This window comes from Dermacentor silvarum, chromosome 1, assembly GCF_013339745.2.
Source record: "Dermacentor silvarum isolate Dsil-2018 chromosome 1, BIME_Dsil_1.4, whole genome shotgun sequence".
Classification (NCBI taxonomy): domain Eukaryota; kingdom Metazoa; phylum Arthropoda; class Arachnida; order Ixodida; family Ixodidae; genus Dermacentor; species Dermacentor silvarum.
The window spans coordinates 318,307,286-318,328,136 of NC_051154.1; the positions used below are offsets into that span (position 1 = coordinate 318,307,286).

General features: G+C 45.0%; 2 protein-coding genes across 8 annotated transcripts in view; one reads left to right on the plus strand and one right to left on the minus strand.

Moving 5' to 3' along the window:
* LOC119437313 (2-oxoglutarate dehydrogenase complex component E1) overlaps positions 1-14,920 on the minus strand; it is a 565,962-nt gene extending 551,042 nt beyond the window's left edge. For 4 of the 7 annotated variants that reach the window (XM_049660429.1, XM_049660428.1, XM_049660427.1 and 1 more), the window contains exons 1-2: positions 14,567-14,919; positions 10,083-10,304 (exon numbers count right to left, since the gene is read on the minus strand). In XM_049660429.1, coding sequence (XP_049516386.1) covers positions 10,083-10,304; positions 14,567-14,806 — 462 coding nt within the window. In that variant the 5' untranslated portion in view covers positions 14,807-14,919. Of the gene's footprint in view, positions 1-10,082; positions 10,305-14,566 lie in introns of all 7 variants that reach the window. The other 3 variants (XR_007464942.1, XM_037704366.2, XM_049660431.1) reach the window with 2 other exon arrangements.
* Positions 14,921-16,485: 1,565 nt separating this feature from the next.
* Positions 16,486-20,851, plus strand: part of LOC119437314 (DAZ-associated protein 2) — a 56,872-nt gene continuing 52,506 nt past the window's right edge. Inside the window, exon 1 of the mRNA XM_037704369.2 lies at positions 16,486-16,934. Within this exon, the coding sequence (XP_037560297.1) occupies positions 16,887-16,934 (48 nt within the window). The 5' untranslated portion in view covers positions 16,486-16,886. The remainder of the gene's footprint in view (positions 16,935-20,851) is intronic.

A 20,851-nucleotide genomic window follows, 5' to 3' on the forward strand; every position in this document is an offset into this window, starting at 1 on the left:
TAAAAAAAATCCAAAGAAACGCTCCTAGATAAATTTTCTCAGGGAGCACCGGACATACTCCACACATGGCCAACTGCAACTTTGGTGATCGTCTATTACAAGTGCAACACATATGGCACTTTCAACTTCGGTCTTTAAATGCGCAGTCAGGATACTGCACTTCAGATGTGCAAATAGAAAGTTACTCACATGCACCAATATAATTAAATTTCTTGCACAAGAAACTGCATCGAAAGGAACAATACATAGGTGTTAATGAATGCTGATTCAGTATTGCAGTACGAGTGCAAAAAAAAATGTCCAGAATACATATTCACAACTTAGTAAAGTCCCTTATTTGAACTCGGCAAGAGTTGCACCTCGATGTTGGTGTCTGATAGACGAACCCGTGACAATCATTGAAGATTGTCGCATGAAAAACTTGAAGCCTAGTCATAGAAAAATATAATAATGGAGATCTCACGAAAACAATGCACCATGATCACGTGACAGGCAAGAAGAAGTTCTTCGCGCCTCACGCAGTCGCCCATCTTCCCTGCATGATGTGCTGTGTACGTGCTGTTCATTGCCGTGGAACGTTTACAAAAGGAACGCCGTTCCCTCGTAAACATAGAGTTACCGTTACAGTTCCACCAACTCTTAACGGAAAAGTGGCATTCCTTAGTTCCTCCCAAAAGGAACTAGTTCCAGGAACGCCATTCCGTACAACGCTGAGCTCATTGCAGCAAGTCAAAAGGCACTAAAATGCAAAATCGCACATTTGGTTGTTCATCCCACAGTGTCTGCTCGTGTTGTAATGAATTTACCATGGAACAATGTACACTTGTGCAACTGAACTTCACAAGTGAGGCTATACTTTTGCTTGCCACATGGCAACCTTTTTATTGGCACGATGCCCTGTGCCGTCCAGTTCTCAAGGCAAGAAATATTTAAACGAGCTGCCATGAACGAGCCAAACTAGACACACCTCATAACGGGCTACACATAAGAGGTTACGCCCGTACAAAGAAGGATGAGACAATCTGTTCTAGTAGGAATTTAAAAAAAAAAAACAAAGTTAGCAAAATGAGAAGGCAGAACAGAAAATGAGAAACAAAGGAACATGCTGCTTTGCCGAGCACATGCAAAAATTAAGCAAATAAAAACAAAATCAGTCAGACACCACCGGTCAGCGGCACCATCCGAGTTTGAGGTTTCTTGAGCTGTAGTATATATATATATATATATATATATATATATATATATATATATATATATAGAATGTAGTACTGCTTCCTACCAAGTATTAAGGCTGCGCTCATTTTCAGTTGCAACCTTATCTGTGGGCATAACGCAATGCTTTAGGACCAAGAACCGGCATTAGGCACATTTATTCACACACAAGAAAGCTCCAAGTGCTGAAGTCCCATCCTTGAGGAGAGCAGTGAAAGGGCTATGCAGAAAAGCACTGTGAGAGTACTTTGGGACTTGCACTGTTCACAGCAATGCAGCCCTTGATCAGTAACATTTCTGTTTTGTAGCATTAGTAGAGCAAAACCAAACTGATGTAAATGCTTAGGAAAGTTGGTTGCAGTGATCCATTATCGTGTGGTATTTTGTACAAAGCTAGACAAAGCATGCGGAAGGACAGACCATAAAAGGAACAGGTGTTCATCCTTTCGCATCCTTCATCTAGCTTTGGGCACAACACCGCGATAACATAGATGAAAACCAACGCATATGACAAAAGAAGACATTTTACAACTGTACTGCAGGCAAATCCAGCCAAGTGTGTTATTTTTAGGCGACAAACTATTAAACCTGGGAGCTGTCTGCACTCATTTTGGCAGTGCACTATTTTGTGGCAGTGGAGGCGCGCAAGAAGCCGAGGAGTGCATCCTTGGTTTAAAGGCTGCTTTGCGTAGGACCACTTTTATAACTAGACCATCCATCTGTGGCACTCTTGGAGCCCTAGAACTGTGAAACACGAGAACAATTTTTTACTGCACTTGCAATATAACTTACTTTGTAAAATGATTATATATATATATATATATATATATATATATATATATATATAAGCACGTGTGCTAAATGGTGCAACAGGTTCACCTGCATTATCAACTGGAATCAACTCTGGTGAACCGCCTATTACTTCTGAAAAGGCATGTATACTCACCATCAAAGGAATGCGAAATATAGGTTCCTTGCAAAAGTGCCATTTCTGCTCTGTTTAAGCATGCAACCTCTGACAAACACTGCTGCGGAATGCAACTTTAAGGTATGCGTTCAGGCTTAATGGGTGCCAAGTTTTTATGCCGATAGCCCATCTATTCAAACGCATCCAGGCCAGTGATTGTGCGAGACAAAAGCTGGCTGAAGGCCATGCAAAGGCACACGGTAATGTAGCCCCCCCTCCAAGCTGTGAAGCTGTAGGGAATGTGTGGAGCTACAGCTACCATCACATAGTCCAGCAGCAAGAGAAAATCTGGATAATCTACGCTACCATCGCAGAACTTTTGCAAAGAGGGAGAATGTAAGAATCCCTTTCACTCAATTCTATCCCTTTGTTACCACTCAGCATTCATGACCGGCCAATCCCAGTGATAACGTGGGTCGAATGCTGCTAGGACCACTGATGAAGCACGAAAATAAATAATGAAATAGAATTGTTGCATTATTCCAGCCCAGCACGGCTACATCTACCAGCACAGCAAGTCACCTAGGCCGAGTGGTGCACAGAAAGCTACACTCACGCCCTATTATCAAGCTGCACCAGTCTCTTCAAACTCTCCTCTATTCTAAAAATAAATTTTGGAATTAAATTCTGGGGCTCTATGTGCCAAACATCTTGAAACTGCAACGCACACAGAAACGAGAAACAAGAAGTAACTTCTCTCCAAAATAAACTCAGCTTGAATAGAGGACCCATCACTGTAGCTTAGTGGCTATGACATTGCCCTGCCGAGCTCAAGGTCTCAGGTTAAATCTCGGCCGCAGCAGCCACGTTTCGATGGGTGCGGAATGCACAAATGCTTGTGTACTTAGATTAGGGTGCACGTTAAAGAATCTCGGGGGGGGGTCAGAATTAATGCAGAGTCCCACACTGCGGCGTGCCTCATAATTATATCATGGCACATAGAATTGTAAAGGTACTGAAAGTTCGGCGAGTGGGTAGCTATTTATCTTGAAACTGCAGCACACACACTAGAAATGAGGACACAAGGCAAAGGTAATGCACAGGCGCTGACTCGCAACTCAGTTTATTTTGGAGAGAAGTTACTTCTTGTTTCTCGTTTCTGTGTGCGTTGCAGTTTCAAGATGTTTGGCACATAGAGCCCCAGAATTTAATTCCAAAATTTATTTTTAGAATAGAGGAGAGTTTGAAGAGACTGGTGCAGCTTGATAATAGGGCGTGAGTGTAGCTTTCTGTGCACCACTCGGCCTAGGTGACTTGCTGTGCTGGTAGATGTAGCCGTGCTGGGCTGGAATAATGCAACAATTCTATTTCATTATTTATTTTCGTGCTTCATCAGTGGTCCTAGCAACATTCGACCCACGTTATCACTGGGATTGGCCGGTCATGAATGCTGAGTGGTAACAAAGGGATAGAATTGAGTGAAAGGGATTCTTACATTCTCCCTCTTTGCAAAAGTTCTGCGATGGTAGCGTAGATTATCCAGATTTTCTCTTGCTGCTGGACTATGTGATGGTAGCTGTAGCTCCACACATTCCCCACAGCTTCACAGCTTGGAGGGGGGGCTACATTACCGTGTGCCTTTGCATGGCCTTCAGCCAGCTTTTGTCTCGCACGATCACTGGCCTGGATGCGTTTGAATAGATGGGCTATCGGCATCAAAACTCGGCAGGGCAAAGCACCAGCGAAAAAAAACTTGGCACCCATTAAGCCTGAACGCATACCTTAAAGTTGCATTCCGCAGCAGTGTTTGTCAGAGGTTGCATGCTTAAACAGAGCAGAAATGGCACTTTTGCAAGGAACCTATATTTCGCATTCCTTTGATGGTGAGTATACATGCCTTTTCAGAAGTAATAGGCGATTCACCAGAGTTGATTCCAGTTGATAATGCAGGTGAACCTGTTGCACCATTTAGCACACGTGCTTATATATATAATCATTTTACAAAGTAAGTTATATTGCAAGTGCAGTAAAAAATTGTTCTCGTGTTTCACAGTTCTAGGGCTCCAAGAGTGCCACAGATGGATGGTCTAGTTATAAAAGTGGTCCTACGCAAAGCAGCCTTTAAACCAAGGATGCACTCCTCGGCTTCTTGCGCGCCTCCACTGCCACAAAATAGTGCACTGCCAAAATGAGTGCAGACAGCTCCCAGGTTTAATAGTTTGCCACCTAAAAATAACAGACTTGGCTGGCACGTGTTCGGGACTCAGCTTCCAACATACGATATGCAAATCATGCGGTTAAATATTGCACTTTATCGCACAGTGACAATGACGGGGCACTGACACAGCGCCCCCCAGATTTGCGAATTTCAAGCACTTCAATAATTTCTCTAGTATGTTTTTGTTGCGACTGATAATTTGTGTGCTATCGAGCAAGGGTTTGCAACGGTGGTCTCTGCAATGAATACCGAGATGACCAGAAACGGAGTTGAAAACATGATTATTATGCTCCTTTAATCGTTCATTGAGACAGCGTCCCGTCTGACCAATGTATTCCCGGCTGCAGGAAAGAGGAATGTTGTAAACAACACCTACAGCGCATGTGACAAAGCGGTTATTATGGTTGGTTCTGCAGCAATTTTTGGGGGGGGGGATTGCAGTTAACCTGCCTGCATAAGCGTGACAGCTTATGTGGTGCCGAAAACACGACATCGACGCCAGCATACCGACCAACTTTCTTGAGAGTATGGCACAACGTGTGAATGTAAGGGATGACGGTGACTCTCTTCCTGGGAGTGGCAGAATCTGGGTTGCTAGCTTTCTCTTTTTTCAGGAAAGACGGAACTTGTCGCTTTCTCCGATTGCATTGACAAGTTTGGCAGCGTAGCCCTTCAAAATGCTGCTGGCATCACCACAGGGGGATTTCTTGAGCTTTTAGATACATATTTGAAGTCGACGTTCGCCACTTGGAACCTACAAAGGACGTACCTACAAAGGAACGGAGTTTGCGTCGGCTCATGTATTGTGCCCATGCTGAGTGACATCTTGCTAGCCACTCACGGCCGTGCACTTTCCAAACGCCTTCCGTCTTTCGTGGAAAAAGTTTTTAGGTTTGTAGATGATTTTTAAGTTCTTTTAGATACTGACGCCAATACTGTCGAAACTAGCTGCCGTGATGCTTTATCGCTGTTTAAAGAATGTCTTCATCCATTAGTCTTAACCCATGAGCTGCCAGTTGCCGACTCAATTAGGTTTTTCGACCTCAGACTCATTTTTAAGAACAACCAGCTGTGCTGGATGTATGAACCCAGAGCTAGCAAAGCTTTTTTCAAGCCCATTCAAAGCGCATCAAGCGAGGAATCGTTAGCCTATGATTCACAAATTCCCTTTCAAAGTCATGTCACCACTTAATGGAAACCAGTTTTGGGAAACAGGCCCGGAGACTTGAGCAATCGGGCTACCCGGGCAGTCTGCTGACGTCAGTAGCCGGATGCTTGCAAAAGCAAGAAAAAGCTAGCAACCCAGATTCTGCCACTCCCAGGAAGAGAGTCACCGTCATCCCTTACATTCACACGTTGTGCCATACTCTCAAGAAAGTTGGTCGGTGTGCTGGCGTCGATGTCGTGTTTTCGGCACCACATAAGCTGTCACGCTTATGCAGGCAGGTTAACTGCAATCCCAAAGAAAAAAATTGCTGCAGAACCAACCATAATAACCGCTTTGTCACATGCGCTGTAGGTGTTGTTTACAACATTCCTCTTTCCTGCAGCCGCGAATACATTGGTCAGACGGGACGCTGTCTCAATGAACGATTAAAAGAGCATAATAATCATGTTTTCAACTCCGTTTCTGGTCATCTCTGTATTCATTGCAGAGACCACCGTTGCAAACCCTTGTTCGATAGCACACAAATTATCAGTCGCAACAAAAACAAACATACTAGAGAAATTATTGAAGCGCTTCAAATTCACAAATCTGGGGAGCGCTGTGTCAGTGCCCCGTCAGTGTCACTGTGCAATAAAGAAGTGCAATATTTAACCACATGATTTGCATATCGTATGTTTGAAGCAGAGTCCCGAACACGTGCAACCCTCCTGTTCTTTCTATTGTGCCTTAGCGTGGTATTTAAACCTTGGATATGTGCGCAATAAAATTGTTGTAAGTCAGCGCTCTTTCCTATCCCTTCTCTCGCTTCCATGTAGATCGCCGCGCTGCTAACCAAAGATGAGACGAAGGACCACGCCGACAACGAATGTCAAACTCCTTGTGGCCGTAGCTTGTGTGAGGTCACGTGCAAGCTCCGCCACAGGAGTCGCTAACACTATCGAGCACAATCGTACAAACACTGCAAGGTGTACAGCAACAAGGTTACATCACCTTCCCGCTGAAATACATTTTTGGCAGAAAATGACAGGAACCTTGGGAACCTGCTATCAGAGCTGTCATCATTATGAGACTAGCGTTTGTGTAAAGCCAATGTGAGCTCAGTCAGGTTACAAAAATTCAACAAAACAGAAGTGGCTAGTCAAACTAGTAACTAACATGATCGCCAAATGGTTTCTAAAGCTCAGCAGAGGGTGTGGGGAAAGTAGGAAATTAAAGAATAACAAACTAACTAAAGAAGGCTAGCTTTATTCTCGTAAGGCTAGAATGTCTAAGCAGCGTTGTAATTTTAGCGGATGTTCCGTTAGATCTACAAGATTTCATGTCTCCCTTAGCAACAAATAATGTCTGCTATCATCAAACAGTCGGCTATATTTCAGCAAATAGAGTATTTAGCAGATTTTAAATGCTGTTTAGTAGACATAGTATGAAAAAGTTTAGTAGACACAGTATGACATATTCAGTGGTATATGAATGCTGCTCACGGATATTAAGTACACATAGTATCAGGGCCACAGGTATTTCAACACAGCCATGCACAGTAAGTAAGCTCCCTTCAGTGAACCCTCGGACAGATACTTCAGACGCTTCTGAAATAAGCCATCACCTAGAGAGCAAAATGCCTAAAAGCTCAGAGTGAAGACACAAATTTAACTGGCCAATTTTCATATTGTAATGTGCACAATGACAAATGTAATAGTATCATTGCAATAAATCCCACTCATTGGCCAGTGTCTCTTGAAATGCACAGGCTTTGAATACACACGGCTGCTCAGTTTCAAGGCCTTATACTAGTTACTATACTTCCTCTATTCTAACACACACTTTACTGTAACATGCATCTCGATTTTCATCCTCGAAAAAAAAATTCAAAATGCCACACCCCTGATTGTTCCCTCACCCAATTTTCATGGTAACAGAAAAAAGTTGCGATTTGTTCTGATCTAGAAAGAAAAAAAAAAAAAACATTGCACTCGAGCCACAGTGGACAGGGAATCACTCAGTATCACTGTCCGAAGCTTCCAATGTGGAATTTGAGATTGGGGAAGGGGTAGTGTGGCACTACCTATTGCAGTTTCAGTTTTGTACTTGATTTTAATGCAGATGTCACATTTGAGTGAATGTTCTCATTAGAATCGAGTAAAGGTGCATGAGAAAATGGGGGTAATTGCGCATCCTGCCATTAGGTTCCACATGGAACTAACTGAAGAAAGCCACATGCCACATACAAATGCTAGAGAGCAAATACAGACCGGATGTGCAAAGGTTGGCTGCTCAGTGCAAAGCAAATATAGCAGGTTGCTGAATGGCTGGGCCCACATCTATTGTGGTTACTCTTTCCTTTTTTTGCACTGTGAGTCATTCAGACTTATATTTTCACTAGTATTTCTTTTTCCGCTTCATGAAAAGTCGCCCCTTGTGTTGACTTGTAGTCATATTGCATTCATTAGGCCGCAGACACTTCAGTGAGGAAAAAAAAACACTGCTGACCAAAGCATGGCTTGTGCAGTAAAGCTTTCTCATAACTAGTGAAACAGAACTGGCTGTCAAGAAGCATGATATGGCACTTTTTTGGAACACTTGCTACACAGAAGCAGCTGAGCTCCAAACTGCGTGGTCGCAGTGCATGTGTCATTTTCTCCCACCACCAGCCCTTTTCAGACACAGACTGCTTCCCATGTCAAAAGGAAATGCAACACACCTCTGGATTTCAGATCAGCTTTGCCACCAAGATGAACGTTAATAGCCAGAATTTCAGACAGACGCAGAAGACAGCTAGCTTGATATATTTCGGGCAGCTCAACAGCACAAAGACAGGAGACGCAGTAAGATACACTCACGCAAAAGGGCAGGCTTGTTTACCAACTGCCCCTTATTTGCTTACGTGCGTGCAAATACAGCACAGCACAAACAAGGTGCAAGTAAAGAAAAATGGATGCATAAATAAAAAATCACTATGAAAGTAACTGCCACCATCTTGTTTTTTATACATACATGTGCCTTTGCAACACCGTAGAGGCTTGGGCTAGTCGGTACGCACTCGACAGGGGAATAGCGCAAAAAACACGAAAGACAAGAAGGGAGACGCACACCAGCGCTGACTCAGGCACGGCAAGTAGGGGAAACGAGTTGAGCAAGACAAAAAAAGAGGATTAGAAAGGTTAACGAATTGAAAAGAGCCCGATGTAGAAGAAATAAAATGCAACACCGTAGAGGCTTGGGCTAGTCAGTACATACTCGACAGGGAACAGCGCAAAAAACACGAAAGACAAGGGGGACACACACCAGTGCTGGGCACGGCAAGTAGCGGAGACGAGTTGAGTAACACAAAAAAGAAGATTGGAAAAGTTAAAGGACGCATGTCTTTCGTGTTTTTTGCGCTGTTACCCTGTCGAACATGTGCCTGTCCTTATCCAGCAAAATAATGTAGCCAGTGTGCTAATGCAACCAGTTCCCAAGTTGTTAAAGCTGTTGTGCTTGCAATGCCAGCCAACCTGCTTCACACCTGCTTATGCAAAAGCAGAGAAGAGTTCATGCCACCAAGAATGGGTTAAAGACAAGTTAACAAAACTCACTGGAGAAGCATGACAGCTTCTATGACACTGTGACAGTTTCATCACCACACTGTCTGTTGCATTGATGGATTAGGAGAACCACTATTTCAAGCGAGCAAGACGAACGGCAATAAATCCTTGGAATCAATTCTATAATAACTGCCCGTCTTCTCGACGCTTTGGTTGCAGTGTCATGGTTTCATACACGTGAGCAAAAATAAAGTGTAGTCAGTCAGTGCCATTGTGCAAACATTCTTTACTACATCCTTAACACATTGTTCTGCTGTCCCATAATGTTGGAAAACAATAAATACCTGAAAAAAATACTTGGAGGTTGTGCGTACACCTCAGTATGACCCATTCTGCAAGAGACAAGGCAAACTACCAAAAGAGACTGATTGTCAGGAAGCAAAGAAAGCACAGGGGAGTTTTAAACTGTAGGTTGACATTAATTTTATACTTACGCTTGAACCAAAGGTAAAACAAAAGAAGGTCAAAGTAAAGGCAACACATTGCCAGTGGAAATTGGACCCACAACCTCAGCAAACCCTGTCTGCTGCTCTGCCAATTCAGTTATGCTGGCAGTTCTCTCTTTGCCTCTACCTTTGTATGGATGTGTGTTCGTGTGTGCACACGTAACTTAGCCTCAAGAGTGTCAGCCAACGCTGCTCTGACGATGGTAGCGGACATGCAACAGCAGGCACTATGTGTTAGAATTTCAGCAAGATCGACACTTGGGCTAGTTGGTAACAATTCACCTTTGACTCGAGCAGCACAAATAAAAAAAAAGTTGGAAAGAGCATCGGTGTGTGGTTGTCTTCTTTCTATTCTTCATCTTCTGTGCAATCCTCAAGTCAAAGAAAGTAACAGAACAGCCAAATCAAGGCCCTTGCAGCGAAAATTGTGAGAAGAATAGCGGGAACTGAGTGAGTGCTCACTTAAGCAGCATCTCATTTCCCCTCATTCTCCTCAGTGGACAGAGTGCAAAGAAACCAGGTTCCCTTCTACGAGAGGAAGCGGCATCACCTGGTAGGACCGAATGATCGCTTGAACTGAAAGGTGATCATCGATGTCCCTCGGTGCCGCCTGTGTGCTTGGAAGTTTGGACGGGCCGGGTGCTGGCGTTGTTGCAGGAGCTACCCGAGGCACGGCCATTGTTGACATGGCTGAAGCCAGGGCAGGGGGAGAGCTGTATGCCTCGCCTGGGCCATACCCCGCCGCAGCAGCCCGGAAAAAGACATCCCATGACTGCATCAAAGAAGATTATAGAGACAGAGTTTTGTCAGCAACGCTAGGTCGTACTAACATTAGCCTTTTGTTCCTTTACATTGTTACATGGGCAAATAACTTGAACGGCTTCTTTTAGGTGTTATTAATTGCTCAAACTGCTCTACATTGTTTATGAAACCTTCATTTTAAGGCACAATGAACATTGTTGCAAAGAAATGGCTAAATATGCTTCTTAGGCTAAAAGAGTAAGGCAAATAAGCACACAAGCCAGAAAAATCTTATGAAATTGGAGATGAAATTGCATAGGATTTCAAGATGTGCTATAGTTGGCAATTTCTGTTTGAATAGAACACAAGTATATAAAAGAAACTGGCTTTGAATGTCATAGTAGTACCAAATATACTTTTTCATATGTGTCAATGCATAAGTGGCAAATGGGCAAAATATGGGGGTGTGTTTAAACATTAAAATTTTCATAATTGAATCAGTCATGAGAACCAGAAAATGCTTCACATCTAATATCAAACTGAACATGACCGAACAGTTTTATATACAGCAAAACAATGATCAAAGATGAAAATGGATAAAATGGGCAAATAGACACAGGACCTGTGTCCGACCTTCCTTTTGTGCCTTGTCTCTTGTTTGCGCTTTAGAAAGTTTATCAAACAAAAAATATACTTAACAGCGACAAATAAGCTGCACAATTTTTTTTTTTTTTCAGTTCCTTATGCAGCAAGCTGTTAAGCAAATTTTTTAGAGGTTCATACATCGCCTATCACAGGATGACCAAAGCCACTGAGGATATTGTTAAAAAGTCCCGTTTGAAAAATATGGCACTCCCAAACTCAACAAAGAAAAAAGCGTAGCTGTGGCTCCTTACATTCATAAGCTATTGCCCAATTTGAAAAAGGACTGCCCAGTGCTCAAATGTATAGTCGTAAGCAATATGAGTGGGAACACCAAATTTGTTTTCAAGAAACAATTACTCGTGATGTGTGAATTCGAATGTGTCATTTTAACATGCAGCAGGCAGCTCCCCCCCTAATATTTAGCAGCATAAATAAATAATACACAATGTCTCTTGCTACTCTTTTTCAACAAGAACAGTAAAAGGGATCCCCGGTATCAAACCCATCAGAAAAAAAGGCAGAAATAGGCAGGTTTTCAAAGACCTCAGCACTTTTAATCAAACTTTGTCATGGCAGTGAAGGAGTTAAAAGAATGTATTGTTGGGACAGCTGGTTCATACTTGAAGGCTTAACAACTGCGCACCTTGAAATGGGACGAAAAAAGGCAGACACAAGACAAGCACTAACTCGCAACTAAAGAAATAGAGTAAATAACATACATATACAGAAGCAAGGAAATACGTTGTCTGCTCCAAATAATCTTTACCTGCGAGTTAGTGTCCATCCTGTATCTGCCTTCTTTTGTCCTATCTCAAGGTGTGCATTTGTTAAACATGCAAGTACAAAGAAAAGAATACAGAATGAACTACACGCACAACTATGTTTTATTAGAACAGAAAATGTTAATGGCACAACTGCACTTACAATGGGAAATGCAGTTGCATGCATTCCCCATCTCGCAGTCATCAAAAAATAATATCAGTAGACCAAGTTGAATGTGGAGGACAGAAAGGAAAAAAAAAATTAAAAATAAGAATAACCATGCCTGCTGGACGCACTTCCTGAAAAGAATTTCTCAATCAGCACTTAAGAAATTTTAATATGGGACACAACTAAACTGCTATCTCTTGGTCGTAATCTTGCTTGACTGAACTGAAAGGCTGACAAGGGATTGAGAATGCAGGCTTTCCAAGAAGGACAATTTCATATGCACGACAAAGTAGATTTCCAATGGTAAAATGGTGCTTCTCATTTTGACCTGTGAACAAGGCCACCGTGTGGGAGCCGGAATGTTGTTTTGCTATTAAATATTTACTTTGGTCAGTGTGGTACCCTGGGTTTTTTCGTATCTTTAACAATGTAATGCAAGATCAAATAAATGTGCTGACAATGAAATATGCAAAAATCTAGAGCAAATTTGCTCTACTATCAGCAAAAATTTTAATCTGAACAGCAAAGCGTATGCCTGAAGCATAACTGAAGGTACAGTGCGCGCCGTTGGCCAGTCAACACCAGAGACCGGCGAACTGAGAACTTGAAGTGCACAACTTGAACTTGAAGTGGCAAAGTCGCAGGATAGGCTCATGTAAATGACTAGGTAATGTTCAACAGCCTGGCAAGGTAACACGGATTTCTGTGATTAGTAGTGAGCCTCCCCATTGAAGTTGTCTAGGAATGCAGGCCAAATAGTACCAGCTAGTGACCCGGATGATGAGAAGGAAATCTCCGGGTGAATAAAAAAAAAATGGGCTCAAGCACATACAGCAGGCATTCTCAAGTCAGCTTACGGTTATCCTTAAATATAAGTGTACACAATCAGTGCAATCTACCAGCACTGACCTGTGAGAATGAAACTTGGAAGATGACAAATACTTGAAAAGAAACTAAGGACCATGCTACGAGTGATGCTCGAGAAACTGAAATTAAGTGATGCCGCCTGACTAATTGTGGACCCTGATGACGTAGAATAAAAATAAAAACATGCAAAAGGCGATGCAACGAAAAACAGTAGGTGTACACTTATAACAGGAAGACAGCAGTATAAATGACAGAGTAAATAGGTGCACCTGATAATGTAGTTAAAATTAAGAGGAGGAAGTGAGATTGGGCAATGTAACATGTAGAGCTCACAACCTGCACTCCGTTCAAGTGATAGAATGGGTTGTCAAGGGAAGTGAAATGCAGTAGAGGATGGCAGAGAATTAGGTGGTGCAATGAGATAAGAAAAATTGACGGTTTAGGATGGATCCGGCTGATGCAAGACATCACTGGGAGAGGCCTTCGCCTTATTTCGACTAACTTTATTTATCAAATGTCACGTTTTTGTTAGACTGATATGCAGTCGGATGAGCTTGCTGTTTGAGATGCTTTAAATACTTGCCGCACAAGCATTCAGGCCCTGCCAGTAAACTTTGCGCTTTTTAAAAATAAAGCTTAGTTGTGAGCTTGCCAGGTGTACTGCGTATTCACCATTGAGGCCAGTCCTTTTTAAATAGACCAGTTATCTGATATGCAAAGCTTTGTCACCTAGAAGATAATATGCTGACCTAATTACTTCCTGATGCCATAAACAGTAACCTGACTAAATCGAATTCAACGCCCACCCGTCGATCGGCTGAGTGACAGCCGTAAAAGACGTAACGTTTCAAAGGTCAACTGAGCTAGCAGAGTTGCGCAACCACTGCCCCCATGCTTTCGAGGCGCTTCAGTCGAGCATGAAGAAGGCGAAGAAATTAGGTCAAAGCTCGTCAAGGACAACCACGCGGCCGACGGCTCGGCAGGCGTTCACCTGCTGACAGCTTCCGGCGGCCGTGCGTTGCAACGACAATCGTCACGGGAGACGACCGTCTCGGCATTTACAAAAATTCGGTCATTTGTCACCGCAAGGTGACCGTTCATACGCTAGTTGCCTTGAAACAGCGCACAGCGCAACATGAACAGACCCTGTTCACGGGAGAGGGGTGTCACCGTGAAATATCGGTAATTGGTATTGCCTGACTGCCATTACAAACAGCGCAAAGAACGAAATTGATACGGCTCATTAACGAGATCCTTAAATAGTGGGATAGATGCGACGGTGCATACCGCAAAACGAGGTGTGACACACTACGAGGTCACAGCGCGTCTCGAGCTGACACCGATGAAAAACGAGCGCGCAAGAGACAGCGTATGGGTTGTTTCTGCTCAGCGGGCACCACGAATGACGCAAGCGCCTAGATTTCTCGCGATGGAGTCGCACATCGGCACTTGTGCCACACGGCTGCATACACGAGCTGTGATCTACTTTCCAACAAGCTGCCGGAGGCAACATCAAAGCATTAACTGTGACGCACCGGAAAATGAATCGCACGTGCGAGGCGCTAGTTTGTCCCCGTAACCCCCACGTCACCTCCAGGGGGAAATGCCGCCAAGTACGGCAGTTCTCAACGGGACTGTGACTCTTAAGACAAGTGACAAGAAACAGGGAGACAAATACTCGAATACGCACTGTCCGTCTGTGATGACCGCCCTGCGCAAGGCTACGCGCGCCAACAACCTCAGCTGTGTAGGGCATTCGTCCAGGTAGTATCGGGCAAGGTATTTATAGTGCCGCCGGCTGCACGATTGCGCAGGTCATAAAATGATCCGGTCGGCAACGTCTAAACGCACCTTGTGCACGGAGTTTGGGTCCTTGGTCCAGGCTCGGTACATCTCCTCGACGTACACTGACGAGCTGCCGTTGAGGAACGGCTCGGCTGCAGCGCGGGTCACATAGCCCCGCGCGGGCACCTTGAGCAGGTGAATGCCGAAGCGGCCGGTGCTTGCCAGACGCGCGGCACCGCACCTCTCGGACAGCAGGGCCCGGGCGAACGGCGTCAACGATGCGGCCAGAGTTCTCGCTCGATCCATCGCCGCCAAATGAATGAATGGTCGAAGACCCCCCAACTAGCGGATACGGACGCAAGAACCGCGCACACACCTCTTGGCGCAGAGAGCCCGCTGCAGCGGTTGCCGCTCGCCTTGCAATGTCGCTGCTGTGGGTTGCGGTAGATTTTAGTTTCCTATTACGCTAGATCCTACCGCCACTCGTGTGTATCATTGTTGCTAGATTTTTTTGTTGCTTCTGCGAAACTTAACAAAAAATAATTACAAAATGAAATCCATTTTTTTTTTTTGTCTCTCTGGCTTTCTTTGTAGCTTAAATACACCTAAAACCTACAAACGCTTCATTCATTTTAGTGTCTTAACTGTTTGAACAGGCGCAGTGAGGCGATATAAATCACTTCATCTGAAATTACATGTCTGAACCATCTGAAAAGCATTTTCTTACCGAATTTTACCAATTATATTGTCAGAAACTATGGTCATTCGTCATATGAGATGAAGTTTGTCAATTGTGTCACATTGGCCCAAGCATGGGATCAATGGTTTCAAGAGAAAACAGTTTATTTCCTAATTCACATTTACTTGTCACCACAGTCTGTGAATTAAGCCATTCCAAAAAAAAAAAAAAAGAAAGAAAGAAAAGAAAGAAAGAAAGAAAAAAAAGATGCGTACATGGAGCCCAGTGAAAAATTAAGAGAGCGAGATTGGCTGGCTGTTGCAGTGAAACTTCATTCTGCTAAGAAAGTTCTTAGATCTCCGTCAAAAAGAAACGGTCATGTCTTGAACTTCTGGTACCGCACGGGCATGGCACGCGTGCAGTCGGTGCAAGGCGGTGTAAGGCATGTGTAGGAGCTGTAACTGCTGTAACCATAGGGTAATATATCAGTAATATGCTGTAATGACGTAAATGTCGAATCCAAGGAGCTGCTTTCGGTCTAGATTTGAGAACTTACGCATTTTGGCTTATCTTCGCTACAAACAGCAAAATGTTGCATATTAGAAAGACAACCATCGCGTACAAAAAAATTTTTGACAACTATTGAAAAAAAAAAACAGAATTCTTTCGCAACGTTCTCATCATTATTAGCTCGCGTGTAGAAAAGGTACTCTAATTTTGGCAAACATTAAAACCGAAACTGAAACTGTCGTTGACCGCAAAGCGTTCGTTTTGCTGTAACTAGAGTGTACTAGAATGGGGGAGTGGGTCCAGCGGACGCCTTGGCCAGCGCCGAGGGTGAAGCAAAAAACGCAGAAATTGTGGCGGTGCTGCCATCGCCTTATTCTGAAACTCCGGCCAATAAACGTTGGCTCCAGCTGTTTCTGCAGCACTCATTGGCTGAGGTGAGCTCACGGGCTGAGTAACTGTCGTCTGCTCGACGCACCGTCGTTGTTGCGCCGTTTGCATCGTTTCCGTCGCTCTTTCTCGATTTTGTTTACAAAAGATCGGTGGGGAATAAACCAGTGTTGCCGCCACCGAGTATCCGCCTGTCAAAGCTCTATGCAGTCTTGGTAGGGTCTCCGACGCGACAAGCGTCCGACCGGCGCGTGGAGCCGCTCATTAGGGAGAAAGCGATGGTGGCGCCACCAACTTTTCAATAAAAAAAAAGCCTCAGCGGAGAGCCTGCGTTGGACCCACTCCCCCAATCTAGTACACTCTACTGTAACCCTTAGCGCCGGGCTTTTCGGCCATTTACCGCTGGAAGACGACGTAGCAGAGGTTTTGGGCGGGATCTCGCACGGGCCCCTCGCGATCGTGTCCTTTACGTGCGTCGTCGTCCCCTCTCGCGACGTCGCCAGGCGTACCGCCGCCTCGCTAACGCGATCAGCAGCTCACGTGGGGACCGTGACGTGGGGTGCTGTCGCTGGAAGGCGCCGAGCGTTGTTTACCGACGGCGCGTCGCCCGCGGCAGCTCCTCTCTGTCTGCGCTATCAATCACACGCGAACTGCGACTCGCTAGAGCTGGGCTGCTGCGGCACACCTCTCTTGGACCCCCGACGACGTCCCTCCGAGCCCCGTGACTGCAGCGACGAGCATCGACTGCATTTCGCAGGCATCCAGAATCCCGACGTTGTCCTAGCGGATCGTGATCGTCGCGGTAGCATCATGAGCGGTTATTACCCTCCGCCGCAGCAGAAGCAGGGCTATCCTCAGGTCAGTACCCTCCTTCGCTGGCTGCGCAAAGCTCTGCACTCTTGTCGGGTACAATCGGCTCGTCTCTCAGCGCCAGTGTCTTTGACATTACGGGCTTGTATAATGCTTGTTGCGATCGCTAGATTCCTTTCTGGCACGCTTGCTTTTGTCGCGTGAAAAGGCGTCTGTCAAAGCTCTCGCCCAAAAAAAGCTCGAATAAAATAAAACGCATGTATACGGAGCTTAGAAAAAAAAAAAAAAAAGGAACGTCACATTTTAATATCTTTACACGGATAATAAAATGTACGTAGCAATGCTTTTGTCTCGGTTTACTGGCCCCTTGCTGCTTATTGTTTTGGCCCCACTGTGTGATGTGAAGACATGTCCAGATGTCAAATGCGTTGTCTCTGCACTATATTTGAGCGCAAGCGGTCCCGCGAGTTGGGCGAAAAAAAAAAAAAAAACGTAATAACTACCATTATATTTTACAGTGATTTCGCTGTAGACTCATCTTAAATAGTGATCGTTCTGATTTCTGACGCGACTTGTACCTCAGTCACAAGGGGGACTTTCAGTCGCGAATGAGCCTGATGGAGATCGAAATTCTCGACCACAAATTTCTCGATTGGCTCCCTTTCGCAAAGGAGCCAGTCACGATCGTGAAACTCGATCCAGATCGGGCTCGATCAAAAGAGTACCCCTGTGACACCGGTTAATATCAGACGTTGTATATCGAGCACAAATTATTAGGGAGTGAAATTCGAATGCTTACTATATGCATGCATTACCATGGGAAGACCTTCAGCTAGCACGTCATCCGACCTTCGTTTGTAGTTTGCACGGCTACGTTGTTTCATCTGTCGGGTGAACGCTGTCTTCACTGACAGTGTTGAAAGCTTTGTGAGAAGACATCGCAGGAATTTTGTGTAAAAACACGACTCTTGCGACACTTGCTTAAAAGGCAATTGGGTTAACATTTTGAGGCTGCTGTGTTTTTGTTAAGTGTTGTCTTATATCCAGGGTGAAGGTGTTAAGCGGGCCTAACTGTAGTGTTCTCGTTCCCCATCTGTGACCAGCTAAGAATCGGAAAACCAGCTTGAAACCGGCTGTATGAGCTGGGAATCGGAGAGTAAACCACTTCACCTGGTCAGATGGTTTCACCTGGGATGACAAATTTTTTATTGAACTCTGCTGAAAAGGAAACGCAGCTAGCTTATTCACAGCTGTTAAAAAAGCTGCTGCCAACTCACAGCTGCGTATGGTATACGCTCCTTTCTTTGAGTATTTAAGTGTTTCATTTGTACTTTAAATGGTTCTATACAACTGTGCATTCGTGTGGAATGGGCAGTCAAGCAGTTATTTAAAAAGCCCGTTTTTATCTGCCCAAAAGGAAAAATGCATTCGGGTCGCATGCTGAATGTGAAGTCCGGCGCACTTGACAAAGTAAGGCCGCGTTTTCGTGGCTTTGTTTGCAACAACCATGCTGAAAATTAGCTTGCGCGCGCTGGCATGCTTTGTTTATCTCATCAGTTCGCAGCTCCTGCGCTTTGAGGTTTTCTTAACCTGCCCCAGTAAAGTCCCATGCATGATAAGCTCTCTTCTCTCTGTTTTCATGTCACGCTTACCCGTATGTTTTTTTTTTTTTTTTAATCTCGCTACTGAATTACGCTGGTGCGTTTAATTATGGCATATAGCACGGCGTAGTTGACAGCCACACTTGACGATACGCCACCACTGCAGCCGCTAAATTACAGCTGCCGGAGTAAAACATGGGAGCTGTGTCGGTGCTATCAGCTCAGTGGAGCCTCGCCAACATATCGGGGGCCGAGGAGTCAGAGATAGGCGCGATAAGGTCCATATTGCTCGCGGGGCTGATATCGGCTTGAGCAGAACAGGGATCACGACAGGCACATCATCAGTTCCGTGCGAGGACGTGCTGATAATAAGATTCCCTGAGCAATCGTAGACTGGCTCTTAATAATAGTAATAATAGATTCAGTGAGTAAAAGAGAAGACAAAAAAAAAAATTGAATCATGCGGTTTTACGTGTCAAAAACGTCGATCTGATTATGAGGCACGCCGTAGTGGGAGATGCCGGTTGAATTTGAACCACCTGGGGTTGTTTAACGTGCACCTAAATCTAAGTACACGGGTGTTTTCGCATTTCGCCCCCATCGAAATGCGGCCGCAGTGGCCGGGATTCGATCCCGCGACCTCGTGCTTAGCAGCCCAACATGGAGAAGACTGGCTTCGCTGAGGTGTTTGTCAAGGCGCCGCGTTTCTTTACACTAAACGCTGCGTCTGATGCAGGCCCGTAGCCAGAGAGAGAGAAGTGACTTTATTTGCACCCGTCAAATAGATGACGGGGTAGAGGCTTCAGCCTAAACCCACACTCATCCTCCCTAACCGTCGACCGATCCCTTGGGACGCGGCGGCGGTCAGGGCAAGACCGATGACTTGCCGTTGAGCATTTTCTTCTTCGTTGAGTAGCAAGGACTCCCAGGATTCTCTGCATCTATCTGACTCATCAAAGTTAGGACAGGTCCAAACCATGTGGACTAAGTCCGCTATACCATCACAATGCCTACACCGAGGGCTATACACCGAGGGATGCCATTTGCTCAACAGTTGTGGGTTCGGAAATACCCCCGTTTGCAGCTTCCTCCACATAACTTCCTCGCTTTCGGCAAGGTTCTTATCCGCTCTCGGGTAAGTCTTACGCCCCAGCTTATAATGGTTAAGAATTTCTTGAAAAGTGTTCAGTTCGTCAGTAGGGGTTCCTCTCGCTTGGGGGTGTCGTCGAGACAGCGCTGGAATCCCGGAAAGTGAGACCTCGGGCCAGCGCGTGCGCCTTCTCGTTCCCTCGCAAACCCTGGTGAGCCGGTGTCCAGATTTAGCGAAACCTGCTCCGCCGGGGGCTGTCCGACGGCTAATGTGTGTACAGCTGCGGCGGAGATCCTGCCCGCATCAAAATTTCTGATTGCAGATTTTGAATCACTAACAATAACTCGCATATTCTTTTGAGTCAAAGCCAGCGCAATGGCGACTGCCTCCGTTGCTCCTAAATGTCTGACGCTAGCCAGGAATTTTTTTCGGGGGGGGGGGGGGGGGGGGGCACTTGCTGAAGGCCTTGACTATTTTGAGAAAAACACCTATTTTTCAGTAATTATTTTAGGTAAAAATCGCAGTGAATGTAAATTATGTGACTTTTTAAATACTACTTTATTAATAGTTTTATATTTTTAGTTTTGAGATGAATCTTCCTAAAGGTATATTTTTATACGGTCGATTCGTCTCACTAGATTTCATTAATAAAAATAAAGCGGCGTTACTCAGCGCCGTAGGACATGGGCACGGAAAGATCAAAATTTCGGCCGGCCTATAGCCTTGATAACCACAATTAAAACAGTAAAGAAATAGCGAAAGGCTTAACTCTTCTCACTATCGACTGTGTACGGTCTAACTTCAGTTCATGGACGTCACCACTGATGTAGCCGTTTGTTCGTGGGAAAAAAAAAAAATATCTCTGTCGTGCTGTGGCTTCTTGCCTTGCGACGTCCCGAGCACCACAAAGCGAGGAAATGATCTTTCTTTCCTTCCATGGGGAGCAGGATTTGCGACAGCCTTCGCTGGAGATTTCCGCGAACGCGGGCAAAAGCGTGCACGAGTTGTTTACGGGGAACCACTGCAGTCCCTTCTAAACGTGTCCCCGGGAGGGGAGCTTATTACAAAGGACGGGGAGGAGACAGCCACGGGGGAAACAGGTTTAGCTGAACGAGTCAGCTATGTGAGCCCACGAGAATCGTAGCATGCCGGATTAGCATGTCGTCCTTGGCGGCGCTGTGTCCGTTCGGCGATTCGGTTTGTGCCGTGCGTCCCAGCTGACGTTAGCCAAGCTGTTGCACGAAAAGCAGAAAAGATTTTGAAGGAACACGCTG